The sequence below is a fragment of the Hemibagrus wyckioides genome, linkage group LG28, assembly GCF_019097595.1.
Source record: "Hemibagrus wyckioides isolate EC202008001 linkage group LG28, SWU_Hwy_1.0, whole genome shotgun sequence".
Lineage (NCBI taxonomy): Eukaryota > Metazoa > Chordata > Actinopteri > Siluriformes > Bagridae > Hemibagrus > Hemibagrus wyckioides.
Genome location: NC_080737.1, coordinates 6,832,851 through 6,860,586, shown reverse-complemented (window position 1 = coordinate 6,860,586; position 27,736 = coordinate 6,832,851). Strand labels below are relative to the sequence as shown.

Here is a 27,736-nt window from a genome sequence, read left to right as displayed (position 1 = left end):
ATGCAACGCAGTTAGACAGCAGATCTGAGCAGTGAGAGAATCCTTCCTCTGCCACGACAGACAGTATTTCAGCTATTTCTGTTCGCTCAGTCTCCTCACAGCAGACTGTCTAAATGAGCACTTTGTTCTTGAACTCGGTTTTAGACAGTAGGACATGTTGAGGGAGCTGGAGAGGATGTCCATGGGGAGGAATCGAATGTCATTGCAGTGATCTCATTCTGCTTGTCTGTATGTCTGCAGGAATCCTGACGGAGGGACGCCGCGGCCGCTCAGAAGGTGGGCGGCATTATTGTAATTTGCGTTAGCAGTAGTAGTAGTGGTTGCAGGTGGCAAAAGATTATATTACTGTGTGTGTGTGATTGCAGGATGGAGCTGTTGAGCTCAGGAGAGGTGCAGAGTGAAGACGATCAGGCGTTTGAGGTGGAACCAGAGCAGGATCCTCCTCACTGGCAGACGCTGGTGAGCACGGACGTTCTCGCAGTGCTGCCACCGCATGAGATCAAGAGACAGGAAGTCATCAATGGTGAGGAATCACATGAAGGGTTTACAAACATGTTCAAACATTTAGCTTAATTAGCGTGACTGACTACATACTACTCACTTATACTACCACATTCCATATAACTTCTAGTATATGGATCACTACACACACTTAACATATCAAACACTACACAACACTGCACACACTAGTATATGGAACACTACACAACACTGCACACACTAGTATATGGAACACTACACAACACTGCACACACTTGTATATGAATCACTATACAACACACACTTGCATATGGAACACTATACAAAATACACACACTAGTACAGTATATGGAACACTACACAACACTGCACACACTACTATATGAATCACTATACAACACACACTAGTATATGGAACACTACACAGCAATACACACACTAGTACAGTGGTACCTCAGTCCTCGACCACCCGTGTTCGTATTTTCGGTATTCGATTCGAATTTTCGAGTCAGTTTGACCTTGGTGTACAAAAATATTTTTGGTGTACGACTCGACCGTCAGGAACTCCGGTTCTTGTTTCATACAGGATTGCAACAAATATCAACATTTTTACCTGAAAGAACTATTGTGACCACAAACCAGGGGCAATTCTAGGATTTTCATCTAAGGGGGGTTAGCCCCCAATGAGGGTATCATAGTTTTTTGGGTTTTTTTTTTTTTCACTTCATTGTCTGTACCGCATATCCGATTTATCCTCGGGTCACGGGGAGCCTGTGCCTATCTCAGGCGTCATCGGGCATCAAGGCAGGATACACCCTGGACGGAGTGCCAACCCATCGCAGGGCACACACATACTCATTCACTCAATCAAATCACACACTATGGACGTGACTCCAAAAAAAACTAGAAGCATGTCCTTGGACTGTGGGAGGAAACCCACCAAGCACCGGAAGAACATGCAAACTCCACACACACAGTGAGCAGGAGCGAGACTTGACCCAGGACGCTGGAGGTGTGAGGCGAACGTGCTAACCACTAAGCCACCATGCCACCCGGGTATAATAGTAAAAAAAAAAAAGGTAGGATGGTAAACTTATTGCAGCATTCCACTGTATTGCATAGATGTGTGCACACGCACACACTTGTCCTCTGATTCGCAGTCTGCAGATTGGAGAACGCGCTGAAAGACGGGGACGAGCCGAAGTCTGCTGCCGTTTTCATATGAAATTTTAAGGGGACTGAGGCAATCGCAGATCATTCTACTTATGGAGAATTACAGAATTTTTATGGGGGCTGAGTAGAAATGTTAGGGCCTAGCGACACCCGCATGCCACAAACGCTTTCCATGCGGCGTACCCTGGCAATGTTGCCAATGAGGGAAGTTGTGAGATCAAATAATTTGGTTTTCGACCAGACTTTAGGAATGAATTAAGGTTGAGCACGGAGGTACCACTGTATGTGGAACACTACACAACATGATCTCTTCCGCTCAAAGTTGTGCAGGAATTGTCCATCATTCCACACTTGTTTCATCCACACACAATTTTCAGTGTGAACAAAGCACTCAGACTCTTTATACTACACAACGGAGTAGATTAGTGTGTAAATCTACAATATGGGACACAACTGTTATTTATTTTCCCTAGTCATTGTTTGCTACTGGGTACAAAGTCACATAGTCGCATACAGGTTGTTTACGTTTCCTTTCTCTCTAATGTCATCTCTCTTGCCCGGCTGCACAGAGCTGTTCTACACAGAACGCGCTCACCTGCGCATGCTCAAGGTCCTGGATAACGTTTTCTACCAGAGGATGACCCGAGAGGCCATTCTACCCCCTGCGGACATCAAGAACATCTTCACTAACCTGGATGAGATCGTCCAGCTACATGGTAAGAAATCAGAGCTTAGCCTTATGCTAGGGGAGCTAGTCATTATGATGACATCAAATCTGATCGTTTATTTCTGTCTTCTCCTTCAGTGTCCATCACGGAGCAAATGACGGCCATTCGGAAGAAGAACGAGACGGCGGTCGTGGACCTCATAGGAGACGATTTGCTGTCCTGGGTGAGAAAACACACATTTCTCGTCTCCTGCTTGAAGCGAAGGAGTTTGCTTAATACTTAACTGTAAACTGTGTTTCCTGCTTGTAGTTCAGCGGCGCAGAAGAAGAGAAGATCAAGCGGGCAGTGGGAACCTTCTGCAGTAACCAGCCCTTTGCTCTGGAGCTTATAAAAAGCAAGCAGAAGAAGGATCAGCGATTTGCTGCCTTTGTGCAGGTCAGACACACACTCAGGCCTTGTACTAGATTAGCCATGATGTCATTGTGATCGAGCTTACATTGTTTTGCTTGCGTTCTCCCTAGTTGGTGCACTATATTGGCAAAGGTTTTGGAACATCCCTCCAAATCATTGAATTCAGGGGTTGGGCTTGGCCCCTTAGTTCCAGTAAAAAGAACTCTTACTGCTGAACCCAAAAGACCCTTTGGGATGAATTAGAGCGGAGACTGTGAGCCATTCCAAAACTGAGACATCTGCCTTTACATGCACATGAATGTAATATGGAGTTGGCCCGACCTTTACAGCTATAACAGCTTTAACTCTTCTAGGAAAGTTTAGGAGTGTGTGTATGGGAAAATTTGAGCATTTCACTAGAAGCGCATTTGTGAGGTCAGGACAAGAAGGTCTGGCTAGCAGTCTCAGCTCTAATTTATCCCAAAGGTGTTCTATTGGGTTGAGATCAGGACTCTGTGAAGTTCCTCAACACCAAACTCACTTATGTATGTGTTTATGGACCTTGCTTTGTGCACTGGTGTGCAGTCATGTTGGAACATGAAGGAGTCAGTTGTCCAAAATGTCTTGGTATGAAGCTGAAGCATTAAGAGTTCCTTTCACTGGAACTAAGGGGCCGAGCCCAACCCCTGAAAAACAACACCTGAATTCAATGATTTGGAGGGGTGTCCCAAAACTTTTGGCGATATAGTTTATTTAATAAGTACAACTGAATTAAAAAACATTCCTCATGGAAAGATGAATTGTATACAGATTGGTATTTGGTCAGATTTGTTTTTTTCTCCTCTGGACATTTGTATAGAACTCATTTGGTTTGTCAGCTCAATAGTCATGTCTCAACAGGTTTGGAATTCATAAATGTTGAAGGACACAGCTCTTAATTTCTAATCTGCTTATGTTAGATCTTGGGCAATTTACATATCTTTATAGCAGAAAGAAATCCAATTTTGTTTCTATTGTTCATATTCATGATTGTATTTAAAAGTACAGAATTTAGATCTTGCTGTCTAAAAGTGGTGTGTGTGTGTGTGTGTGTGTTACAGGAGGCAGAGAGCAATCGTCAGTGTCGAAGGCTCCAGCTGAAGGACATGATTCCTGTGGAAATGCAGAGACTCACCAAATATCCTCTTCTGCTAGAAAACATTGCGAAATACACTGGTACTTAACCTTTTCCTCTCCCTCCCCCCCCACTTATCCATGACCTTTAACCTCTTTCCACACATCCTAAATGATATTTGTATCCGTGTTCCTGTCAGATGACGCTGAGGAGAAAAGTAAAGTGAAGCGAGCGTGCGAGTGCTGCCGTCAGATCCTCAACCACGTCAACCAGGAAGTAAAAGAAGCTGAAAACAAACAGGTAAGCAGAACACAGCAAAGCTTCACACACTTTCTGTATAAAAAAAAAAAAAAGCTGAACTGCTACTCGACTATTTTGAAGCGTCTTGAGAACTATTATGCCATTCTTTATGTTTTAGAGGTTAGAGGACTACCAGAGAAGACTGGACCTCTCGTCCCTGAAGCAGAGCGAGTACCCCATGATCGCGGAGTTTAAGGTAAGATTACACGCTTCACTCGTTTATAAGCTCTCCTTACTGGTACACTGTCACTGTTGGGTCATTTAATATGGTGAAATTTTATTAGAAAAGTAACTCTCCCCCCCCCTCCCCTCGGTAGAACCTCAACTTGACCAAACGGAAAATGGTGCATGAGGGACCACTGTCTTGGAAAGTGAATAAAGACAAGACTATTGGTAAGAGTTTAAGAAACTATTAAAGGTGCAATATAGAAAACGTGAAAATGTTTACAGAAATGTAGTAATCATATCATTTCATACATTCAAACAATAATAGCATGCCATGGATGTGGTTTTCTGGTCCTGAAATTGGGGTGGGGATAGAATAATCAGGAAAGTCTATCTAAAAAAGACAATCTCCCCCTTTAACTTACGAATAATGTATGTTAACTTTCCAAACAAATAATCTACTTTGGTTTTACTAATTGTGTGTGTGTGGTTCAGAGCTCTACACACTCCTCTTAGAGGACATCTTGGTGCTGCTGCAGAGGCAGGATGAGAAGCTGATCCTGAAGTGCCACAGTAAGAACCTGGCAGGCACGGCCGAGACCAAACACATCTTCAGTCCAGTCATCAAGCTGAGCACCGTGCTGGTGCGCTCTGTAGCAACAGGTGAGTCAGGCCAGGAAGAGGAAATGAGTTTGTGAATGCACTCTACTTCAACTCGGTACTAACTCTGTGTTCAATATGATACGGTGTTCACAGATAACAAGTCGTTCTTTGTGGTGTCCATGTCCGATTACGGAGCACAGATCTATGAGCTGATGGCACAGACCGTGTCTGAGCAGAAAACGTGAGTATAGTGTTTTTAAGATGACGTCATAACTGGGTATTTGGGAACTGGGAGTGGAATTCAAAGCCTGTATCTTCAGCCCTCCACTAGAAATGTAATGCTGCTCAGTGGGGGATGGGGATGTTCCCTAAACCTGCAATAAGAACCATACTGTGATAACACCAGTTTAGGAGATGGAACCATTATGGAATCAGATTCCAACCAAGTGGGCAACTTTAGCTTCACTTCTCTCTATTCACTCAATTCCATATCTTTTGTACACTTTGTTCAAGATTCAGGAAAGTCAGTGTGTCAGTATCCATCCTGGACTTAAAGTTCTAAGCTACTGCTTTTGAAATTGTAGTGAGATCAAGTCCTGTGCGTTTGTGTACACAAGTAACATGATCTTAAAACCTCAAACTCGCATAGCGTCTTCAGTTTGTTCTTTTATTACTGTTTTGTTGTCCAGGTGGCACGACCTCATCGGGCAAAGAGCAGATTGTATGAAGAGCCTGCCTCAGAATGAGTGAGTTCGATTACAGTGATCGCTCAGTTTACATGGAAAACAAGTTATGATAACGTGTTGCTTTTACTTCTGCCAGAATTGTAGCCGCCTTTAATTCGGTTATGCATCATAGCCTTTAAATCAACTTGCTAATTCCTTTGACTGCTTTACAGTGCGGAGCGAGAAGCTGACGATGAGATGAACTCTGGCATTCCGAAAATGAACAAAGATCCAGATCGCATTTCTACAGGAAGCATCCAGTCTCCAGGTATCTGAATGATGGGTCTATAATTAAGTGAGGCAAGGGCTAGTTGTTATCCAGTCCTTAAGTGTGATCTGATGAAGCTTGAGTAGGGCTATTTATATTATATATTAATTATTATTATAATACGGCTTGAAGTATGCAAATGAGTGCTCTAAGAATTTTATTGAGATGTAGAGGGCCAAGCACCAAGTGCTTTCAACTCACTTCTTCAAATTTAATCATACACACACTACCAGTCAAAAGTTTGGACACACCTTCTAATTCCATGGTCTTTCCTGATGTTTATTTCTTTCTACGTTGTAAAACAATGCTGAAGGCGGCCGAAATCCACAATAATGTCGTAATGAACAGTTGATATTGAGATATGTCTGCTACTGATGCTCTGTAAAGCCTTCATAACGGCTCTAATCTGAGGTGCTGTTAATTGGTGATTTCTGAGGCTGGTGACTCTAAATGAACTTCTCCTCTGCAGCAGAGGTCAGTTTTGGTTTTGCTTTACTGGGATGGTCTTCATGTGAGCCAGTTTCATCATGGTGCTTGATGGGTTTTGCAAATGCACTTGACCATACTGTTCTTGCAAGAACTATTCCAGAACACCTGACCTTCGTGTCTTAAAATAACAACCGACTGTTTTTTGTTGTCATTACATATGGATTACTGAAGTCCATGTGTGTTATTTCATAGTTTTGAAATCTCCAGTATTGTTCTAGAATGTAGAAAATAAATCCCTAAACAAAAAACATTGAATTAAAAGGTGTGTCCAAACGTTTGACTGGTAGTGTACATATGTCGTATAAGTGTGAGACTTGGTCAATAGGTAGTACTCATTTCCTCTACATGGAACAGAGATCAGCATGATGGTGCAGTGTTTTACATTTTGGCCCGTATCTTGAAAACAGAAAACATTTTTTTAATTTTCCTTATATTTCTTGGCTTTTTGGACCAATTTGGGCTATCCACACCAAATCTAACGTGATTTGCGTAATATTCAAAAGCAACCATTCCAAACCAGTCCTAGTTTTTTTTTTTTTTTTGCCATATCAACATTAAATGCTGCAAATCAGCTATCAGAAACCTTTTTAACAAATATTATTTTTAATGTTCTGTTACTTTCTGCACTGTATGTGTGGTGGTGCTTGTACCCCAAAGATGATGTATAATCTGTGACATATCTCAGGCTGATGAGTTTATGTATGTTACAGAGGATTCATATCAATTTTTTTCCCCACCCTAGAAAAAGATGCCACTTCCTGCTCAGAGATCCTGCAGATTCCTCCAGCAGGAAGCAACCCGTTCGACACGAAGTCAGAGGATGAAGGAGAGGCAGAAGGAGAGGCAGAGGGAGAGGTTGAGCACCCGCTGCCGGTTCAGGATGAAGAGGAGGAAGAGGAGGACGCCTTCCTAGATCCCGAGCTTGCAGAAAGACTTCCGTTCTTGAAGCAGCGCACGAGGCACGCCATTGCTGTGGATGACAAAGACTTGGATTCCTTTGACCTGCCCCCGCTGATGGCAGACGAGGCACTTCGAACCTGTGAGTGTTTATTCTCACCAGCCTGGACATGGCTTAGTTTAGTTTACAAAATCATTGGACTCTGTAGATGTCCATTGAACTGAAAAGGAATGTAGACTGCTCTTCTAAATTATTCATAATCCAATCTAGTACTTAAATTCTACTATTCATTGTGCATTGTATTTAACCAATCAAGTGTGGACGCTGCTGTAGCTCCACCCACATGTCCCTGTTGGGTAATCTTCTTACCCTGGCAAATTCAGCATGGGTCCTTAGTCATGTTGATTGCTAATGACCTCTAATTGTCTCTTTCTGGCTGTCTCTCCCTCAGTGGCTGCTCTGAGGCAGCTCCTGATCAATCACATGGAAGGTCAAGATGACGTGGACAGAGAGAGGGGCTCGGCTCGGCTGCGTGAGCCAAAAGCAGGGTCTTTGCATGGCTTGGAGGAAAACACTGCCCCCAGTGGTTCAGTGGAGAATGGTGCTGAGAGGCCAGAGACCCAAAACACCAGGATGGAGAACCGTCATGAGCTGCCCTCAGGAGATACAGGCTTCTTTGAAACCTCAGAGGACTTTGGTGAGGAGATCAGATAGTGGACTTTGAATTCTTACCTTTCTAATAATGGTGCATTTTTTATTGGTTCGTTTTTTTTTTTTTTCCCTGCGATGACTGCTATACCTGAGAAGGTAACGCCATATTGATATGTAGTTAAAGCCTGGTATAACACTTTAGTATTTGTCTTTTTTCTTCTCTGGCAGTAGGTAGTTACATGGTGCTGGAGGGTTACGGTGGTTCAGGTGAGAGCAGCACTGATGACGACGGGCAGGTCTGCAGCACAGAGCCAGCAGCAGCAGGAGACTCGGGAATAGACCTGAAGAAGCTCCTGTCCTCGGCTTCCTCTCAAAGCAGAGGACCCAACTTCAGCAGACAGGTCATGACCCATTTACGCCTGCTTCAGGCCAACCTGCAGCAGCTGAAGGTAAGACTAAATTAAAGCACACCTGAGTTCACTAGCACTCTGGTCTCCAGAGCTCCATATTAAGTATGAACATATGGGTGTGTATAATCAGCTTTGAATGATATGTTTGGCTTAGGAATTGAATTTACACTGAACTAACATCCCATTTATCTATGTAGTCCATCAGCCAAGACATGTCTGCTGTTAAACATGCTTGTTTATGAAAATGGAACTGAATGGTAAATTTATTTAGGCTTATACTTCCTCTTACTGTAAACATCCTAAACATACATCCTTGGTGTAAACATCCTCCGACCTTTCCGACCGACGCTGATGGTTAAAAGCCAATCGTCAGAGAGCATGTGATGTTCAATGAGCAAATGTTTTTCTGTTGTGTTTTCTGCTGATTTTTATTTGTTTACGTATTTTGCACTTGTGGGCAATTATCCTGTTATTGTTTTCTACACGGTTACTGTGTCTTCCTCTGAAAAGATTATTGCATTTTGACATTTAAAAATTCATCCCACTGAAGTGGTTCATGGAAAACCCTGAAGCTTGTTATGTGCATTATAATAGAGTTTTGCATGAACTTCAATTTTAAATTGGATGCATGACTGCTATTACCTATATACATGTACATAATTTGTTCATGTGAAAGATTTTCTTTGCTTAGTTGTTTAAAGTAGTATAGTAGCCCTAGTGCAAAAGGAGATCGAAACCTCTTGCGGCAGACTGACTTCATCCTTCTAATATTCATACGGATGTTTGCTCACACTGTTTTTGTTTTTTATTTTAAGGATGTAGAATCAAAATATAACCAACTATGCCAAAGGCACTCAGAGCAAGCAGCTACTGAATCAGAAGAAAACAAAGGTATTGCTTCATTCCTTAACTATTTCCCTATCCCCACAGCTTACAATATAAATCATTAACCAAGTGCCTTCCTTCTGTTTTGTTTTATTTCCTTCTTCTTCACAGATAAAAGCTAGTGTTCCTGGAGCTGTGGTTTCCTGCTGGAAATAGAAGAGATTCAGAGTCAACAGGAAGTTGTGCTGTGCTCCTGCTGCTCCCCGATCAACTCTTAGGCATCTCAGCTGCCCTCGTCGGCAGTAACAAAGACCGAGACCCCCAAAAACCAAACCTCACACGTGCAGTACTGTCGCTACTTTCCGAGGAAATTTTACCGAGACGTTCCCTACTTGTTTCAACTATTTATTTGGAATTAGGAATATTTGGATTAAAGCGGCTCTCTGCAAAACCCACAAAGTAAAAGGAAGAGTAGATGATGGTGGCAGCATGGCACCGAGGATTAACTAAATCCAGGAAGGACACTTCTTCCTCTCTTCTAGTTTTCAAATGGAATCAACTCGTATGTGAAATTGACAGTAAAAAAAAAAAAAAAAGCTAGGCTCTGACCGGATGAAATTGGGTTTAATGTCGTAACCAGTAAAACGCTGCCAGATGTTAGCTCTGTAGGCCTTCGACCTCGACTGCAATCGGCTTATGAAATGTCCTTCATAAGGACCAATGCTACAAAACAGCCTGAGGGATCGTTCCTTTCGTGTTATGGATATGAATGTTATTACTGCTGCGCACATCTGCATGAGGGCCTCATGTGGCTATTTACACATCTGACCACTAAACTACAGGAAGAATTTCGTTACTGATTTCTGAGCAAAGGTTGCTCGTGCTGAAGCTTCAACAAAAAACACAATCAGGTTCATTATCAGGATTTTCATAAAGCCTATTCAGGTTTCATAGCTACAATTATGAGCTTCTCTGGTTGTAAAGGGTAGAAATGACCGCATCCTTTTAACCTGACGTTGACGTGAAGAGGAAAGCCGGAAGAGGAATGGCTCTTACTGCTGTTACTGAAAGCCTGAAAATCTGAAATCCTGCTTTTCTGCGTCCTTTAAGCTTTTTACTCTACCACATTCTGTTGAATGACGCTACTGAAGATCTCTACGCAGAGAAAGCAGAACTTTATCACCACGAGGCACTATATTCTTTCTATTTGTACAAGCCAAACTCGATCCGAAGTCTTACTCTGGACGGTAATAGCATGGATTTTCCTTTCCGGGACGTGGGAATGAAGTTGTTTGAAGATAAAAATGATTATTGAACATTAATGCAAGGACTTGTTATTAAAAAAAGAAAAGAAAAAAAAGACCCCTAAAGGTCTATAAGTGTAAAATTGTACAATTATGACCAACACTGCATCTCTTACAGAGACCTAATTCATTTTTTTCTCTCCTCTTTCTGCTTTCTACATATACGAGTCGTGTATTATTTTAACAGAACCTACTAAAAGAAAAAATCCAAAAAGGAAAAAAAAAATAATAATAAATGACTGCAAGGTATCCTTAAATATTAATGTAATCTGTACTTTTTATTGTGGCTAATGTTCATGAGGTATATTTTATTATATTATTATTATTTTTATTATTATTGAGCACTATTAATGATCTTTTTTAGCCTTCTGTGGAAAAAAGATATGAATAGTTCTAGATTCTGTCGCCTAAAAATAAGACTGAACTGTTCACGACGGAACGAGAGATTGCACACTGTCTCAGTTTTATCAGCCGCTGCAGAAGAAGAAAAAAAAAAAAAAAAGAAGTGGTGAGTTTCTGGATTTATTACCAAACGGACAAAAAAAAAAAAAAAAAGATCAGAACCACTTCGCTATGCTGCAGATTTATTCAATAAACTGGAAACACGAATGGTGAATTTGATTTTTCCTCCCAGTCGCTGCTTTCTGTACAGTACAGCAGGTTTGGAAAACCATACAACCATAAGAATTGTCTTTTTTCCCCACATATAAGTAAGTAATAATAAAACAAGATGTTCCTTCCTGCTCTAGGATAATAGTCGACGATGATGTGGTGTGACAGTTCGATATTTATAGTGTTTAAATGTAAACAATAAACAGAAAGCTACATTTTTTAATGTTATAGAACAGCCATTGTCACTAATGTAACGGCTATAAACACTTCTTTCCTCAACAGAATATTTTATCATCTCGTGCCACTGAGAAACAGAAAAAACCTGAGCATATTTTTATCTGATTGTTCCAATATACTGGCACTGGAGACTCATTCCATGAATGTTTTATAAACACCTCCTTAAAACAATCAACGATTATGTTAAACACATCTGTTTGTGACCGTCCATAAGGTTACTATAGAAACGATATAAGAACGAGCATGTGTCAGTATAATCAAATCGTGATATGACAATAGTTTCATGAAGTAAGTATAGCTGTGTTTCTCAATGTGAGAAAGGTAATGCAGTTATAAACTGTATTAAATGTTACATCAATCAGCACTTTCTATCTGTCTGCTGTGGAAGAATATAAGTGTGTGGATATAAGAACACCTGGATTTAGTTTCATGCTCCTGCTGACCAGGTTGCAGTGGTCATATGAATATTTGGTGATCAGACGTCTCCGTTAGTCAGATGTTTCTGCTTCTTGGCTGCTTTTCCTCCGTGCTCCCTCCGTCTCTTCTGCCCGCTTTTAGCTTCCTCCTGCCTGAACTGGTGCCTGAGAAAGCGAAACCGTTCAGGATTTAACCCTCTATCGATATCATGCTATGACCTAATCGTTGTTTAATCTCGACTCTCACCTGGACTGCCAGCGCCTGCCGCTGTTCCAGACTCGTCCGAAAGACGGAAGCCAGTCGGCGTCGGTGTGCGAGCCGTGGTCGAAGTTGGCGCCCACGCGGTTGGCTGGGAGCTTCTTCAGTTTCTGCTGCTCTTCTGGAGCAGGGATTGGCAAAGGAGGTGTAAAAGCGGTGCAGCAGAAAAGGCTAACAGGAGCTGGTGTATTCAGTGCTGTTCAGATTATCCCTACAACCAAGTTTAGAAATCTGGAAACATTTATTTCTCAACACCAATGGAAAAAAAAAAAAAAAGACCTGCTTACTGTGTTTAAGAAAATCCTGCAGCGATGGACCGATGTCCTGCGAGTTACCCGCTGCACTCTTATCCTCAGGATCCTCCAGTAGCCATGGAGGCACCGCCCCTATGTCAGAACATTCATACAACTCATACACTGCCGTTCCACCATCTCCGTCCAAACAGAATTGATTTAAACTCACCTGTGTGAACGTTTCCACTGGAAGAGCAGTCCTTCAAAAGGAAACATTAAAATTTACGTAAGTAACTTTTTAACCATCAGTAGAGTTGATGAAGAATCAGACATAAAGAGTTACCTGATGGCCAATGAAGGTGAGGCCTTGTCCTGAATCGTCCCACTGACCCATGAAGGGATCGCTACGGCTGGGGCCCGGCTGCTCCTTCAGTACGGTGTGAAAACTTCCTGTCTGATCTGAACCCGTGCTACTGAGATACAGGAGTCACATCCAGTGCATCTGAACAGTTAGTCTGTTATCCTTCAATATCAATTTGAAGAAATTTTGCATACCACCACTTTTTATATCTTAACGTATGTCGTGTTTGATATTAAAACTAAACAAATCAGCCATGACAGGTTTGTATCTTCAGTTCTGTACAGGAACTTGTTGCTTTATCTGAATGTCTTCTATGAGAAGATGATAAGGAGCATGTCTGTAGGGATTTGTGTTCATTCAGCTACAGGGGCGTTAGTGAGATCGGGCACTGAGGAGATTTGGGGTGCAGTCGGTGTTCCAGTTCATCCCTGCAATGTTCAGTGGGGTTGAGTCAGAGTCAGGACTCTGTGCAGGACACCAGAGTTCTTCCACTCCAACCTTAACACACCAAGAGGTTTTTTTTTTTTTTCCTCTGGAACTAAGGGGCCCAGACCAACCCCTGAATTTAATGATAAATGGGTGTCCCAAAACTTTTGCCAATATAGTGTATGTTAGGTCTGCCTACTTTTTCCCCATACTGCAGTTTGGGCTGTACTGGGAGACTCTATATAGTTGGAGGAGAGTGCTACATTTCCCATACACAAAATCATGATGAGCTGGTGTCACACATCACACTGACAACAAAATCAGGAATGTTTTCCTTACAAAGATTACAGAGACTCCAGGGCAAAAACATCAGATACCAACATCAGACACCATGTCCTGGCTGATGGACTGCAGATGCAGGTCTGGATCTCTTACCTGGTCATCTGCTGGATGTCCTGCTGCTCTGGTTCAGCAGACTGCTGCAGCTCTGGATCAGGCTGGGTTTGATTCAGGAAATGTCAACATGTCTCACACTCGTCATACATGACAATACATCAGATTTTAAAGAAAGGCAATAAAACCCTGAGATCAATCAGGGTTTAATTTTTAAAAATACCTGGAGGAGAAAAATACGAGTATATAACAAATACAGATATCAAATAAAAAGCTAAAGGAAGCTGATCAGCTGCTAAGCCTATTATGAAACATGTGGTCAGTGATGATCTTATACTCAACTTTTTGACACACTTCATGCCTTTGTTCTCAAAATGACTGTTTTACTGTAACCAAAAAATCCCTCCATACATCACCCAAATGTTGAGGCGTTTGATTCTAATCCAGGTTTTTCCCCCACTCACTTTTGTAGATAAATTTCTTACTTTCTCATGCAATTAGTTGATTCTTTTCTCAAAATAAAACCAGGTTTGTGGTACACTGCCAGCTCTTCCACTGAGATATGGATACTGTTGCTTCATTCCTGGAACACAAACCTCTATTAGAGCCTGAAGAACCTCCAGCCTGTGCTGCTCCTGCGACCGGATTAAAGCAGCTTGCTAGACGTAACACAAGAAACAGGGGAAAAAAAAAAAAAATCAAAAATCATATCTGTAACGGTGCCAGACGACATGCAACATGATGATCTGTGTGGAAAACGTACTTCTTTAATAAGTGTGTCCTCTTTCTCTTCATACTGCTCCAGAGCTTTGGCAACTTCTTCCTTGAATCTTGAAGGACAAAAAAAAAAATCTTTTACAACTTAACAAAATGGAAAAAAGAAGAAAAGGTGGAATTACACTATATTGCCAAAAGTTTTGGGACACTCCTCGAAATCATTGGATTCAGGGGTTGGGCTCGGCCCCTTAGTTCCAGTGAAAGGAACTCTTAATGCTTCAGCTTCATACCAAGACATTTTGAACAATTTCATGCTCCCAACTTTGTGGGAACAGTTTGGTGGATGACCCCTTCCTGTTCCAACATGACTGCACACCAGTGACCAAAGCAAGGTCCATAAAGACATGGATCAGTGAGTCTGGTGTGGAGGAACTTCACAGAGTCCTGACCTCAACCTGATAGAACAGCTTTGGGATGAATTAGAGTGGAGGCTGCGAGCCAGACCTTCTCGTCCAACATCAGTACCTGACCTCACATATGCGCTTCTAGAGGAATGGTCAAAAATTCCCATGAACACACTCCTAAACCTCGTGGAAAGCTTTCCTAGAAGAGTTGAAGCTGTTATAGCTGCAAAGGACGGGTCAACTCCATATTACATTCATGTGCATGTGAAGGCAGACGTCCCAAAACTTTTGCCAATATAGTGTATATTTATCTGTATTGTTCGGTTCTACCTGTCAGATTCCTGCTCGGTGATGATGAACTTCTCTTTGTGTTTAGGGTCGGCTTTGTTCTTCCACCAGAAGGCGTTCGTGTTTTTGCGGTGCTCTTGACTGAAACAGAGCAACACACACACACACAGTATGAAAACATTTTATAAATATAAAAACAACTTCCCATAATCATCCATCAAGGCTATACAGAGTGTGTGAGGATTCTTACGTGCTCATGTGCTCCAGCAGTCCTCCGTACAGCACGGAGATTTTGCCGTCAGTCACGTGTTTCTGCACCTCCACCTCGCAGCAGTAACACCAAAACCTAGTTTCGTGCTCCGAGGCGTCGAATTTCTCCACCTGTGGACATTTCAGGGTTCGCCGCGCTTCCTTCACCTGCATCCAAACAGAGGGGAAACAAATCGAACAGAACGTTCTTTATTATTTATTATATTAAATTACTATAGTGATACTTCAGATGGAAACAGATCAGATTTTGACACATGGTCTTGAAAAAAACATCTCCATTTCATGGTCAGTCCAGATCAGATACTGACAGATCTGATTTATTATACACTTCAATGTGAAGTGAAAAATCTGACTTAATTAGAGCAAATCATACATCACTATTTAACATCATGATAAACGATATTTCAGTGAAATACTGTGGATATTATGCTATATTTTTATTATAGTTTTTAATCATTTACAAACAGATTTGAAAATTTTGTACAGAATCTGTGAAATATTCTTTACATTTTGCTAAATAATAATAAAATATTTGTCAGTTTAAAAACTGTTTCTTCATAATAATAATAATAATAATAATAATAATTCTTCGATAATTATTAATATTAATATAAATATTTATAATAATAAATATACTTAAATATATAAAAATTTAAAAACAATTCTCAACAACACACATGCCTAAATTCACACTAATTTATAAATTATTTTATTCTGAAAATTGAATAAAACGGAATTTAAAAAACATTTAAAAAAAAAAAAAGTTAAATTATTTTATAATAAATAATTTACAACAGTAAATAATCAACGAACTTATTCATTTTTCTTGCCTGAACGCTGAAACTCACGCTCAATGGAGCAGTCCCAAATGGCTGATTGCTCCCTACACAAGTGCACTACATTCACCATAGACATGATCCATTAACAGTTGCTCCACTACGCATCTAGTGCACTTATGTCACAACAACCTGCTTTTTGGGACGCAGCCGTTACCCGACCAGCTAGCGCGTTAGCTTGTGTAATACTCTTTGCTAGCCTAGCTTACCTTATCCAGGAATTTAACCAGAACTACTTTTAGTTTGCTTTGGTGGCTTTTCCCGTAGATGTGGCCTTTTCCTGAGAAATCCGTCTGTCTGCAAATGGCACAATAAAACGCCCCCATTTTAAAACCTTCAGTCGTTTTTCGTGCTAACAAACACCATCGTTAGCGTCTTGCGAAAAATACTCATTGACGGAAGATGTGCGACATTAGCGCCCTCTAGTGGTTTGGGTGAGCGCTCAAGTCTATAACTACTGCCACCTGCTGGATTCTCACTGAACTGCATTATAATCTTTACAGTCTATAAAACTTTGAATATTGCACTAAACTAACTGTGAAATTTAAATATTATTATTTTTATTATTATTACTACTGCTATTATGTGAGATGATTGTGGCACTGACAACATTTTGTTTTATTTCCTAGTGTAATAATATTTCCCCATAAGATTCAAGAGGTTTATTGTCATATGCACAGTGAAAACACAACAGTTTAGACCGTACAATGAAATGCATACTTTGCACATCTCCCTTACAAAAAGAATAAAAATAATAGAAATGTATGAAAAATACAGTATATACAGATTAGACATAAGTAAGGTGCTCAGTGTGTGGTGTGGCAGCAGTCAGTGGGGGTGATGGGGTGTGAGGTAGTGGTGGTGTTCAGGAGTCTGATGGCTTGTGAATAATAGCTGTTTGTGAGTCTTTTTCGTCCTTGATCTCACACTCCTGTAGTGTCTCCCAGACGGCAGAAATGCGAAGAGATTGTGTTGTTGTCCCTGATAATGTTATGGGCCCTCCTGATGACCCTGGTTATGTATAACGGCTCATCTGAATATTTTTATTCCTCCAAAACAGCATTGCCAACACCGATTATATAGATTATATTTTTTTGTATTAAAAGAAGGTCACATCATGCATCTGATCACACTTACTTTGAACACTGGAATGTCCGCAAAACAAATTAGTTCCTGTTCTTACTCTATAAACAGCCGCTCCCTCTACAGGCTCTCTCCCCCCCCCCCCCACCTCACAGTAACCACACATCTCTCCCCCTCCATGACTGAAAATGAAGTTACAGCTTCACCTCCAACTTTTACAAAAGCACTGACACTGTAGACTCCTTACATTGACATTTTATAATATTCTCATCACCCAAAACTACAACCATATCGACAATTACACTTCTTGCACCCTTCCTAGCAGACTCCTACATAATTAACCTCTTTCTAAAACTTGACATAATTTATTATATAATCTTGTTAAATACATTTAACAAGACAAACATTCGCAGTAGTAAGTGTACTAACAGTATTTTTATTTTGACAGTAAGAAAAATTAAACAAAAGAAAAAAAACAATGTGCAAGAAAATCAACAGCTCCAGTGCATACACGAGCAAAATTGTGAAAGTGTGTCCATTTTCCATCTTCTTTTAAATCCTCCAGGCTCCTGCATCAGGTTACAACTCGAACAGCGCTTGAATCATATCTGAAAAGGAGTAGAAATCCAAAAAAAGAGAAAACTGGAATGAAATGAGATTCGCAGCACACGAGACCTGCCTGCACTTCCCCAGCGCGAGGCTCTCACCTGGATAGTTCATGCTCCTCTTCAGCATTCTGAACGAGTCGGCCGTGAGCGTGTGGATTTCGTTCCTCAGTCTTCTCCGACCGTCCAGAGTCAGGTGCCACAGGCAGGACTTCCTCTTCCCGTCGCCGGTCACCTGCTGCGGCGTCTTTCTGAAGCTGTTGCTGAAACACAGGTTGTGGCGGATTGTGTTTTTCCAGCCGTCGGGCGCCGTTATGAAGAAAGGGAAGTGCTCCCTGGAGAGATGATTAACAGGACGTCCAAAAGGTTCAGGGTTGAACAGAGCTTCAAATAATAATTAAGGAACCTTAATTTAAGCACTGATCTTATAATCAGTATTTGTATCAGGGTAAACTCTGACCTTCAAGGAAAACTTTTACATTAAAATATTTACTCTGAAATATTAAGTAGTTCTGGCCAGTCGGTTATTTCAATGAGAGGTTAGTGGCGACACTGATGAATGAGGAGGACATTACTAGCTACTAGTACCGTTAAACAGGAGAAAAAAATATAAATCTGAATGATCTCAATCAAGTAATAATGATCAGGTTTTGCCGTTAGCTACTAAAACCTAAATAAAAAAAAGCGCATCATTTTCTAGAGAAAATTATTCATTTTACAAATTGAATAGGAACTAATGAATAGTAATTATGTTGGATTGGATTAAAAACAATTTTTAAAAACTCAGATAACCGTAGATTTTTTTCTAGTCGATAGTTTGCTTACAAACTTGTAAAAATCCTATGGCTCAGCTGCATGATGGAACAACAACCAAAAACAGGGCTAAAGCTGTTTTTTCTCAGGACCCTCGATTCACTGTTGTTCACCTGGTAAAATTGTAGATCTGCTGGACGTTCAGACTGCCGGAGCGACTGCTGCTCAGTGCCATGGCGATGAGGATGCAGTAGTTGACAGGAGGCCGAGGCCAGGCGCCGGTCTTCAGGTTGTGGCTGTCCTGCAGGACCCTCTGCAGCCTCCTGCTCTGGGCCAGGCCCAGCCTGCGTGACGACGCCTCCTTGGGGGCTCGACCCCTCCGGGTACCTTTCACCTTACGGCAGACTGCCACTTCTTCCGAGGATGCGTCGTCCTCATCTGTGAGCTGGAATGACAGAACAGCTGGAATTAGGAAAAAATTCTTGTAGCAAAGCGTAAGGATAGGAGGCAGAGTCTGGTTAGAATCTGTGATCAACAAGTTTATTGCTGAGGAAAAGGAACTGGGCTAGGCAAGTGCTCGGGGATGTTTCTGTATAGTTATTAGCCTTTTACTGGTCACTTAAATTGAAAGCTCCATGTCTGCAATAAATGGGCAAAATATTATTGTATTTTATTCCTAATTAACCTTGGGTGCAAAACGTTTGAGAAACACTGGTGTAAGGAAATGATCTTCAGCTCAGCACAAAACAGAGACCTGCCAAGTACATGCTTTGATGCTTTTTAAGGTCTCACCTGATATTCACTCGAGAGAGACGCGTCATGCAGTGATTCATCCAGACAGGTTTCATCAGACAACGGCAGCAGGTGCAGGTTTTGTCCAGACATAGCTAGGGCAGGACCTGACGCAGATCTGTCTATTGTCTGTTTTGGAAGCGATGGCTTTTTGTCTTGAACAGGATATTTGATGGGACAAGCCAGACACGGGTTCACCATCAACCACAGATTTGGCTGTATTACAGATTCTGGAAGACAATAGAATAGAGGCGTAACAGAAAAGGATTTCAAGAGACAACAGTGGGTGTGTTGTTACAGAGTTTCATCTTTATATTGTTCTCCAAGTTGACTATTCGCTTGTACACATCATTATACAGAAGGTATTTCCTCAATCCTGAGTGATGGGAATTACTGCCAATATTTTATTTGTTATGATTGCTAAAAAAAAAAAAAAAAAAAAAAGGCGACAGCATATTAAATCTGATATCATTCATCACCTCATATTTATAACCACACTAAAACCCAAACATTCAGGTTACTGTTTCTGTCGTATGAGGAAATATTCAAGTAACATTGGAAGGAGTTTTCAGTGTCAGTGCTTTGTAATAGTAAGTCTTCAGACCAAAGTACACTATATTGGCAAAAGTTTTGGGACACCCCTCCAAATCATTGAATTCAGGTGTTGTGGTTGTGCTCGGGCCCCTTAGTTTCAGTGAAAGGAACTCTTAATGCTTCGGCATGCCAAGACATTTTGGACAATTTCATAGTTTGGGGATGACTCCTTCCTGTTCCAACATGACTGCACAAAGCAAGGTCCATAAAGACATGGATGAGTGAGTTTGGTGTGGAGGAACTAAGAGGCTGAGCCCAACCAATTTTTTTTTTTTTGGTCTAATAAACTTCAAGAAAAGAGAGAACAGATGAGGCTATCAGGCAGGAAACCCTGTTTATAATGAAAGTGCTAACATGATTTACCATATTATGATTATTTTCCTATAACAACACGAACCAAACCTATTTGTAAAATAAACCTTTTATGCTTTCCAAGACCAGCATGTAAGCTTTAGGTAGCTTATAGGGTGCTGCTGCTAATCAGGATAATAGCGTTATACTCATTTAGCACACCTTTACAGTCAGCAGGATTTGGCTCGTGCAGCTCTTCAGGTAAAGTTCTCCTCGAGATTCTAGCGTAATGCCACTGTGCCAAATACTGCTCGTTTCTCTTATCATCTGTGGAAGAGGTCAATAAATGTAAAAAGAAACACCGAGCCATTTTACAATCACTGGACGTTCAATATCGTGTATGATATACCCTGATAAAACTGGTCTGTCGTCGTGCTCAGGTGAATCTCCTCGTTCATGTCCCAGTCATGAAGCCCAGTCGTCAAATGGAGGTCGAGAAATTTCTCGCTAGCTCGAAGCCTGAGAAACATCTCTCTTTTCTCTTCTTTCTTTTTTCTTTCTCAACCCGGTTGACCTTGTCGACATCCACCGTGGTTGTTAACGGCAGAAACATGTACATGTTCACACCAGGTGTCTGCAATTACGCTCATTTAATGAGACGTTTCTAGTAGGTTTCCGTTTTGGTTGAGGAGAAAACGCGAGGATTCCTATCGAGGCTGAAACAGTGTCAGAAATAACATGTCCAGTCCCAGTTTTATGGTGTAAAATTCATTTTGAGTTTTTGATATGAGTTTCCAAACCTTAAGCCTAACCCAGAGTTATAAAACCTGCTTTCCTGGTTATTAATAAATAAATAAAAGTTCCTTCAACAGTCCAAAGACATGCGCTGTGGATTAAATGGCATCACGAAATTGTGTGTGTGTCCCATTGTACACAATACTGCTAAAGGTTTTGGGACACCCCTCCAAATCATTTAATTCAGGGGTTGGGCTCGGCCCCTTATAGTTCCAGTGAAAGGAACTCTTAATGCTTAATGCATGGAGAATTTCATGCTCCCAACTTTGTGGGAACAGTTTGGGGATGACCCCTTCCTGGTCCAACATGACTGCATACCAGTGCACAAAGTAAGGTCCATAAAGACATGGATGAGTGAGTTTGGTGTGGAGGAACTTCACAGTTCTATCAAGTTGAGGTCAGGATTCTGTGAAGTTCCTCCACACCAGACTCACTGATCCATGTCTTTATGGATCTTGCTTTGTGCACTGGTATGCAGTCATGTTGGAACAGGAAGGGGTCATCCCCAAACTGTTCCCACAAAGGTGGGAGCATGAAATTGTCCAAAATGTCTTGGTATGCTGAAGCATTAAGAGTTCCATTCACTGGAACTAAGGGGCCGAACCCAACACCTGAAAAACAACACCTGAATTCAATGATTTGGAGGGGTGTCCCAAAACTTTTGGCAATATAGTGTAAGTTGACACCCTGTCCAAGGTGTCCCTCACATTGTGCCCCAAGTCCCCCAACAAGCTTTCTTTCCAGCACCTACTGGCATGTTTTTGAGGGCTGAAAGGAAACTAAAGAACCCGAAGGACACCCACAGAGACACATGGGATAAGCCATACAGTCAGTAACCCAAACTCAGGCTCGAACCAGGAACAATGAAGCTATGAGGTGCTGACCCACCTGGTGCTGATCTTAGATGATGAATTGTAGAATATGCATTTTATCAAAACATATTTGATAACCTGTAAAATTCAAATCTAATAAATATTCAGATTAGCTTTAAAAATCAGCCTGGTTGTGACTGTTATATGTGTGTGTGTGTGTGTGTGTGTGTGTGTGTAGTGCCTGGAAATGAGCTGTGTCCCAGATCCACCTTCACCCTGACCAAGATATAAAACACTAAGTCAATGCGGTTGAATGAATAATTAAATAAATTAATGAACTGCAGACGGAGCTTATAAGGTATATTTCTTTATTACATCTGAAGGCAGTTAGGTAAAATAATCAGTTAGGAAAATACAGATTCTAACAGCACTTACAAGAAAACAAGGCGTTAATAACAAAGAATTGTTTGTAGTTAAATAATCAAGGAAACAATCCGTCGCTTTTGTCATGCTGTGATTAAATAAGATGATAAACTTCCTAAGAAAATTACTTATTTGGAAAAAGAAATCATCCTTCTAGATCAAAATGTTTGTAAAGTGCCTAGACTTCACTTAAAGATTTAATCTACAAATTGATTCTTAGCTTCATTGGTGATTATGTCTTAAGGAAGAAATGTTAGAGAATGACTCCATACACTGCCAGTCAGAAACTTCTGAACACCACATATGGCAGTGTATATTTGTGAAGCGTATATTGTGAAATTTAGCCGTTTTCTGAAGGTGAAGCGAGCTTTTAATGTTCGGTAGGGGCCACAAATGCACTGGTGATGATACTGATTAGCAGGATAAACATCGCCACGGACAGAAGGACTGTGATCACCAACATCGCCGCGCTGCGCCCTTGATAGCTCAGATCGATATTGTTGTAGTTAGCAGCTGTAAAATAAAACATTTACAGATTTAAGAGTCTCTTTATGACATCTATATTCCAGTTCACTTTACAGCTGCTGTGTTACCTATCCTTGTAGTTGCTATCACAGGCGTGCTTCTGACGTTTCCAATCTTATAGTTAATCCTAAATAGAGTATATACATAATGTAATATTAAAACACACTTTTTATTTGAGGTTCATCGATTAATAGTGTATTTTTGCGAGCAGATTTCGAACTCACTTGTACTGCGTATCATTTCTGAGGTTCGTCAGCTGGTATCCCATGTTTCGGCTAAGTACAGTTGATCCTTTGGGGTCACCGCCGCTGTCACAGCTCTGAACCGTGAAAACGTTGTTCAGGATGTCTGTTAAGACCAAAGGACAGGAAAAACTCACAATCTTGATCAAGTCTTGATTAATTAATGTTAGTAAGTAGTGTTAGTATTAACACTTTTCTTTTAGGATACAAGAAAGGCAAGCATCAAGACATTAAGACACAGTAGAATGACTTTCTCCTAATAATTATATATATATTTTTTTATTATTGTCAGTGTGCTCTTCTTCCTGTTTTCCCTCCCAACAGAGTTTTAGACTGATGATATTCTTAGTCCATGATCTAGTGAACCAGAATTGATGTATTCATTGAAAAAGCACTTCTGTAAATCAGTCTAGATAAGGCTGTTTGCCAAAATGTAAAAATAGAAACGTATTAAACTAAACAGTAAGACATTAAGGTTGTGATAATGTACAGGGAAAACTGTATACCTTAAGGAAGGAGAAATGAAATATTATAAACCTTTATATTAATTTATATTAATTGGCACATTCATCATTTTAAGAAATTGAATCGCCAAAGGTGTGGCCAAATAACACATACTTTAGTAACTATAAAAATATTTCACCAAAATGACATGGACATATTTTTATTTACATTTAATACATTTAATAATAGGCTTCGTGTAAAGATCATGGTATCTAAGGAGCCAAACAGTCATTTTGCTTAAAAATGTCTAAAACTTTGCTAGCTAAGTGCGAGTTATTTCCCACACGCTGTGAACAAATAGTTGGATAGCTTTGTGCCAATGATGATAATCATTCTTATCATCATGCTGTAATCATTAAATCATTTTTCTACTAGTTAATATAGAAACAATAACTCATCAGATGTTATTATTACATATATACTCAATATAGATATATTGATCAGAATCAATAATTCAACAGATCTGTTTTATTTATGGGCAATAAGTAATACATACAGCTTTGATTGGTGTTGCAATTCAGGTACTCCACGTCCACATTCTGGCCAGCGAAGGAACACGAAGGCAATCTCAGCAGCAAAGAGTCGAATAATCGGCCTGTGGTAACTTCTTTAACGTCTGATAGCAAGCTGGTTGTAAAATCTGCACCATACAGATTGACCAATGAACCAATCACATTTTTGATCAGTTATAAGGCACATACTGACTACATCTTTCAAAGTACACATAGTGCTGTTATGCCACATCCATAGAATATCTATCTCTCCTTCACAGCTTTCATTAAATAACAGCAGATTGTCAAGTCTTACCGTCTGCATGGATTAAAGGAATTAATCCCCCAATGATGAGGAGTCCAGCCAGCATCCTTGCCCCTTGGTGTACCTTTGTGAGTCTCTGATAAAATGGGACAGTGAGGAACTAATCGGTGTGGAAGGGTCATATGTAATGGAGTGGAAAACAGGTTTCACCAGGTATATTTGAAGCTACAGGTCTTCTTCCAGCATACACACCCTGACGATGGATAATACATGACAAACTCTGCCTTAACTGACATCACTGTACTGTTTAGACCTGAGTCTTAAAGGTATGTTTCAGTTTCATTCACTGCAGATGTCATATCTTTGCCTGGAGAAATCTCTCTGGCTCTCTAGCTTCACCTGGACACTTATAAATAAATATATAGACATTTACATATATAAAAAGAAATCAGAATGTAGTAAAACTGCAGTGTATACCAAGCTGATGCTTTTTGGACATATGACCCTTGCCCCTTGACAGAGAATAAGTAACCTGTCAATAGGGGTCAGCAGTAGTGACAGCAGTTTCTACTCTTTGCATTGATTCAGATCATTTGACTGAGTTCACCAATAAGAGTCGACTCTTATCAGCTCCTAATCTGTTTATTGCCTGTTCATTTATCTATTTATCCATTTATTTATTTATTGCTAAGCCATAAAATAAATTAACCAGGTATTTGTTCTTCTTGGCTTAACTATATCTGAAATTATTTAATGAAATCTAAATCTTATAAAACATCAACAGCTGAGACTCAAGCACACGCCTCGGCGTTCTTACAACCGAACAGCTCAGATGTTGAAAAGAGGTTTCCATGAACGCATTGAAGTGGTTAGTGAGAATGAGGGAATGAATGCATGGTGCTATAAAAAGGATGAAAGAGAGAAAGAAAGAAAGAAAACATGTGAGTGAGCTCTCATCCGTCATGTAAGAGTCATCACAAAGAGACAATTCCTTAACATGAAACAAGATTGCAACTCTGACAATAGTATAAATGTATTATACCCCAGTCCTGTTGAATTCACAGCGGAAAATAAAGGGATTAATATACGTTGTCATTTTACAAAAATCATTGATAGTGATGTTTTCTGTGAGGAGGCATTTATTTAATGTTCTTTCAGTGTCCAGAGCTTTGTAACAGTCAGTACAGTTCTCTGACACAGAACAAGAGGAGTTTACCCTGTCCAGTTTCTTGGTATTGACTTTTTTGTTGTTTTGCTAACTAGAGAGAGAGAAAGAGAGAGAGAGAGAGAGAGAGAGAGAGAGAGAGAGGAGACAAAGTGAATGAACAACTATTTATTGCTGATACATTATAAATGATACTGTAACAGGAACTCACTTACATAAAATGTTAAAAGCGTATATATATTAATACAATAGGTACAATAAAAATGCAATAATTCTCATATTGCTGTAGTATAAAAGGAATAAAACACCTCATGTAACCATGTTTTACATCACGCTGATTATTTTCCAATAATCACGCTACAGTGTTTTATTCCTTACTGAATGTTTAAGCACCTGAATTTTTGATTTCTAAATGTGTTTGACCGCCATAAATCAGGCCTGGACTTCCATTGTCGCTTTGCATTATACCTGAGTGCTCTCTAGTGGATGGGGATGTTAATACATTACATTCGAAAAGAAAAGGCAGTCGGTCTGCTGTGTGATTTTTATCCAACTCTAGGAGTCTGGCTGATTTGATTCCATCAGCATTTAACTCTACAAGAGAAAAACAAGTTAGATTCGTTATATTTCAGATTTACTCAGTATCTTATTGTGCACAGATAAAGTGAGTAATATACTGTCTGATTCTCTACTGCCAGTAACCTCTCTGCTATGTCCTGTATGTATACATATATTTTTAAATATATTTATTCAGAATAACAGACCTGTCTATATGACACAAAGCTCTTATATGGCTGTGTGGAGTTAGTTGTTATGGGACTTTTAAAGCTTTTCTGCAATTTTTATGCAACAGAGTGGAAAAGAGTGCAAACATTTTCTTTTATTGCTATGAAAAGTAACAGTATTGGGGTTCGTAATGATGTAAGGGTAACAGAATTAAAATTTTTAGGTGAAGTTAAATAACTTTTTGAACAAAACCCTGACAAGGACATATGAAAATACAATGTTTGCAGAATTAAATGGATTAAAAACAATAGTTCCAAATACTATTTTTGATATAATCAATATCCTAACCACAACACACTTGAATCAAATTCACACGTTTACCAATCTCTGAGTTGATAATTCTCCCACTTTGACTTCATGAAGCATTTTCTTTTAAACCTGAATTTGCTGAAAGTCTACGAGGAAAGTTCGTTATATTCATTCACAATATCCACACGTTCATCCTGAAACTAACACCTAATATGCTGAACACTTGAAAACTTGTCTTGTCACACTGACAATAACGCATTATATTACATAAATCGAGTAAATGTTTGCATCCACGTCGGATGTTTCTTTAAACAGTTATGAAAAATTAAACTTTAGCTACTTGGCTAACATCTTTACCTCACAATCTCTGACCGTTGAAAGAGAAGCGTTGCATGGCTTCTATAAACAGCAAAGCCCGTCTACTTTTATTTGATTGGCTATCTCAGACATTTTGAGACTGATGAGTGTCGCTAGACTTCCCAGCTATGAAGATATACTGTTTATCTGTTTATATGTTTGTTGTTTTCTTATGTTGTTTCTCATGTAAAGTTGCTTTGAGACAATGCTCTTTGTTAAAAGCACTATACAAATAAAATTGAATTGAATTGAATATATATTTTTGTCCTTCTAACAGCTTACATAGTAATGTATTAAAAATATTGCGCGTTCTTTGGCCATATCTGATATCTCACATTATATGACTGTCTAGATGAGATCTTTGCATCATCGTCTGTGACTGACTTGTTCTCCCACTACGCTGCATGAAAGAGGGAGAGAACTATGTCAGGATCAGCCGTGGGAAATGCTTCACAATCTTCAAGTGTTTGAAGAAGAAGCTGCCTAAGGCTAATTTTTTTTTTTTTTTTAATTCTTTTTAGTTTTTATTTTATTTATTTATTTATTTTTTGAAGTGGCCAATACCTGTTTTGCATAATAATTCTAGGATGTTTTTTTTTTTAAATTATAAATTAAAAGAAAGAAATAAAGCCCAACAACATTAGGTCTTATGAACACAGCTTAGCTTTGTTTAGCTACTGAGCTACGTTAGATACTGACGTTAATTCTGTTGAGCGATCTGTCACTACTCGATCCGGTACCGGAAACACGATTTGTACTGCGCATGCACGAAATTGCTGCTAACAACACATTATAATATTATATTATTAGTAGTATAATAACAACAACAGTATTCTAAATATCTGCCGTAAATCGTTCCGTCATACTTCAGGCAAGAAGTAGACGTATTTCCGCATTTTCCGCGCAATACAAATTGTGTTTCTGTTACGGATCGAGTAGTGACAGGATCTTTACGTAACTAGCTAGCTACTAGCTGGATAGCTAGCTAGCTGACGGAACGTAAAGTCCACATGAAATCAAAATTGAAGCTTTGTGGCTTTTAGTATGAATATGTTAGCCTTACGGTTATCTGTAAGCAATTTTGCTTTA

The 27,736-nt window shown here is 40.0% G+C and overlaps 4 protein-coding genes across 10 annotated transcripts in view; 1 reads left to right on the top strand and 3 right to left on the bottom strand.

The window, feature by feature from the left end:
• arhgef12b (Rho guanine nucleotide exchange factor (GEF) 12b) overlaps positions 1-10,692 on the top strand; it is a 54,507-nt gene extending 43,815 nt beyond the window's left edge. For 5 of the 6 annotated variants that reach the window (XM_058383864.1, XM_058383863.1, XM_058383862.1 and 2 more), the window contains 18 exons: positions 241-276; positions 366-523; positions 2,223-2,369; positions 2,459-2,544; positions 2,631-2,756; positions 3,812-3,926; positions 4,025-4,125; positions 4,244-4,321; positions 4,443-4,518; positions 4,786-4,953; positions 5,047-5,134; positions 5,583-5,639; positions 5,792-5,886; positions 7,118-7,414; positions 7,725-7,970; positions 8,153-8,373; positions 9,150-9,225; positions 9,331-10,692. In XM_058383864.1, the coding sequence (XP_058239847.1) occupies positions 241-276; positions 366-523; positions 2,223-2,369; positions 2,459-2,544; positions 2,631-2,756; positions 3,812-3,926; positions 4,025-4,125; positions 4,244-4,321; positions 4,443-4,518; positions 4,786-4,953; positions 5,047-5,134; positions 5,583-5,639; positions 5,792-5,886; positions 7,118-7,414; positions 7,725-7,970; positions 8,153-8,373; positions 9,150-9,225; positions 9,331-9,341 (2,182 nt within the window). In that variant the 3' untranslated portion in view covers positions 9,342-10,692. The remainder of the gene's footprint in view (positions 1-240; positions 277-365; positions 524-2,222; positions 2,370-2,458; positions 2,545-2,630; positions 2,757-3,811; positions 3,927-4,024; positions 4,126-4,243; positions 4,322-4,442; positions 4,519-4,785; positions 4,954-5,046; positions 5,135-5,582; positions 5,640-5,791; positions 5,887-7,117; positions 7,415-7,724; positions 7,971-8,152; positions 8,374-9,149; positions 9,226-9,330) is intronic. The other variant, XM_058383860.1, reaches the window with a different exon arrangement.
• A 342-nt stretch (positions 10,693-11,034) lies between these two features.
• On the bottom strand, positions 11,035-16,318 carry cenatac (centrosomal AT-AC splicing factor). Of its 2 annotated transcripts, none has more exons than XM_058383866.1 (11): positions 16,125-16,318; positions 15,060-15,226; positions 14,852-14,950; positions 14,164-14,230; positions 13,997-14,059; positions 13,443-13,504; positions 12,564-12,693; positions 12,450-12,480; positions 12,275-12,373; positions 11,976-12,108; positions 11,035-11,893 (listed from the first exon to the last, which is right to left on the bottom strand). In XM_058383866.1, exons 1-11 carry the CDS (start codon positions 16,239-16,241, stop codon positions 11,788-11,790), a joined length of 1,074 nt encoding a protein of 357 aa, XP_058239849.1. In that variant the 5' UTR covers positions 16,242-16,318; the 3' UTR covers positions 11,035-11,787. The 2 variants fall into 2 exon arrangements, with proteins under 2 accessions (XP_058239849.1, XP_058239850.1); XM_058383867.1 differs by having other exon boundaries at positions 12,564-12,690.
• Positions 16,319-17,170: 852 nt separating this feature from the next.
• foxr1 (forkhead box R1) lies at positions 17,171-21,036 on the bottom strand. The gene is made up of 6 exons (XM_058382703.1): positions 20,443-21,036; positions 20,256-20,360; positions 19,149-19,378; positions 18,530-18,801; positions 17,706-17,938; positions 17,171-17,606 (listed from the first exon to the last, which is right to left on the bottom strand). Exons 1-6 carry the CDS (start codon positions 20,561-20,563, stop codon positions 17,578-17,580), a joined length of 990 nt encoding a protein of 329 aa, XP_058238686.1. The 5' UTR covers positions 20,564-21,036; the 3' UTR covers positions 17,171-17,577.
• A 1,028-nt stretch (positions 21,037-22,064) lies between these two features.
• Positions 22,065-24,313, bottom strand: upk2 (uroplakin 2). Its single transcript, XM_058382667.1, has 5 exons — positions 24,142-24,313; positions 23,831-23,974; positions 22,813-22,936; positions 22,657-22,715; positions 22,065-22,576 (listed from the first exon to the last, which is right to left on the bottom strand). The coding sequence occupies exons 1-5, from the start codon at positions 24,194-24,196 to the stop codon at positions 22,434-22,436; spliced, it is 525 nt and encodes a 174-aa protein (XP_058238650.1). The 5' UTR covers positions 24,197-24,313; the 3' UTR covers positions 22,065-22,433.
• Between the last annotated feature and the right edge of the window lie 3,423 nt (positions 24,314-27,736).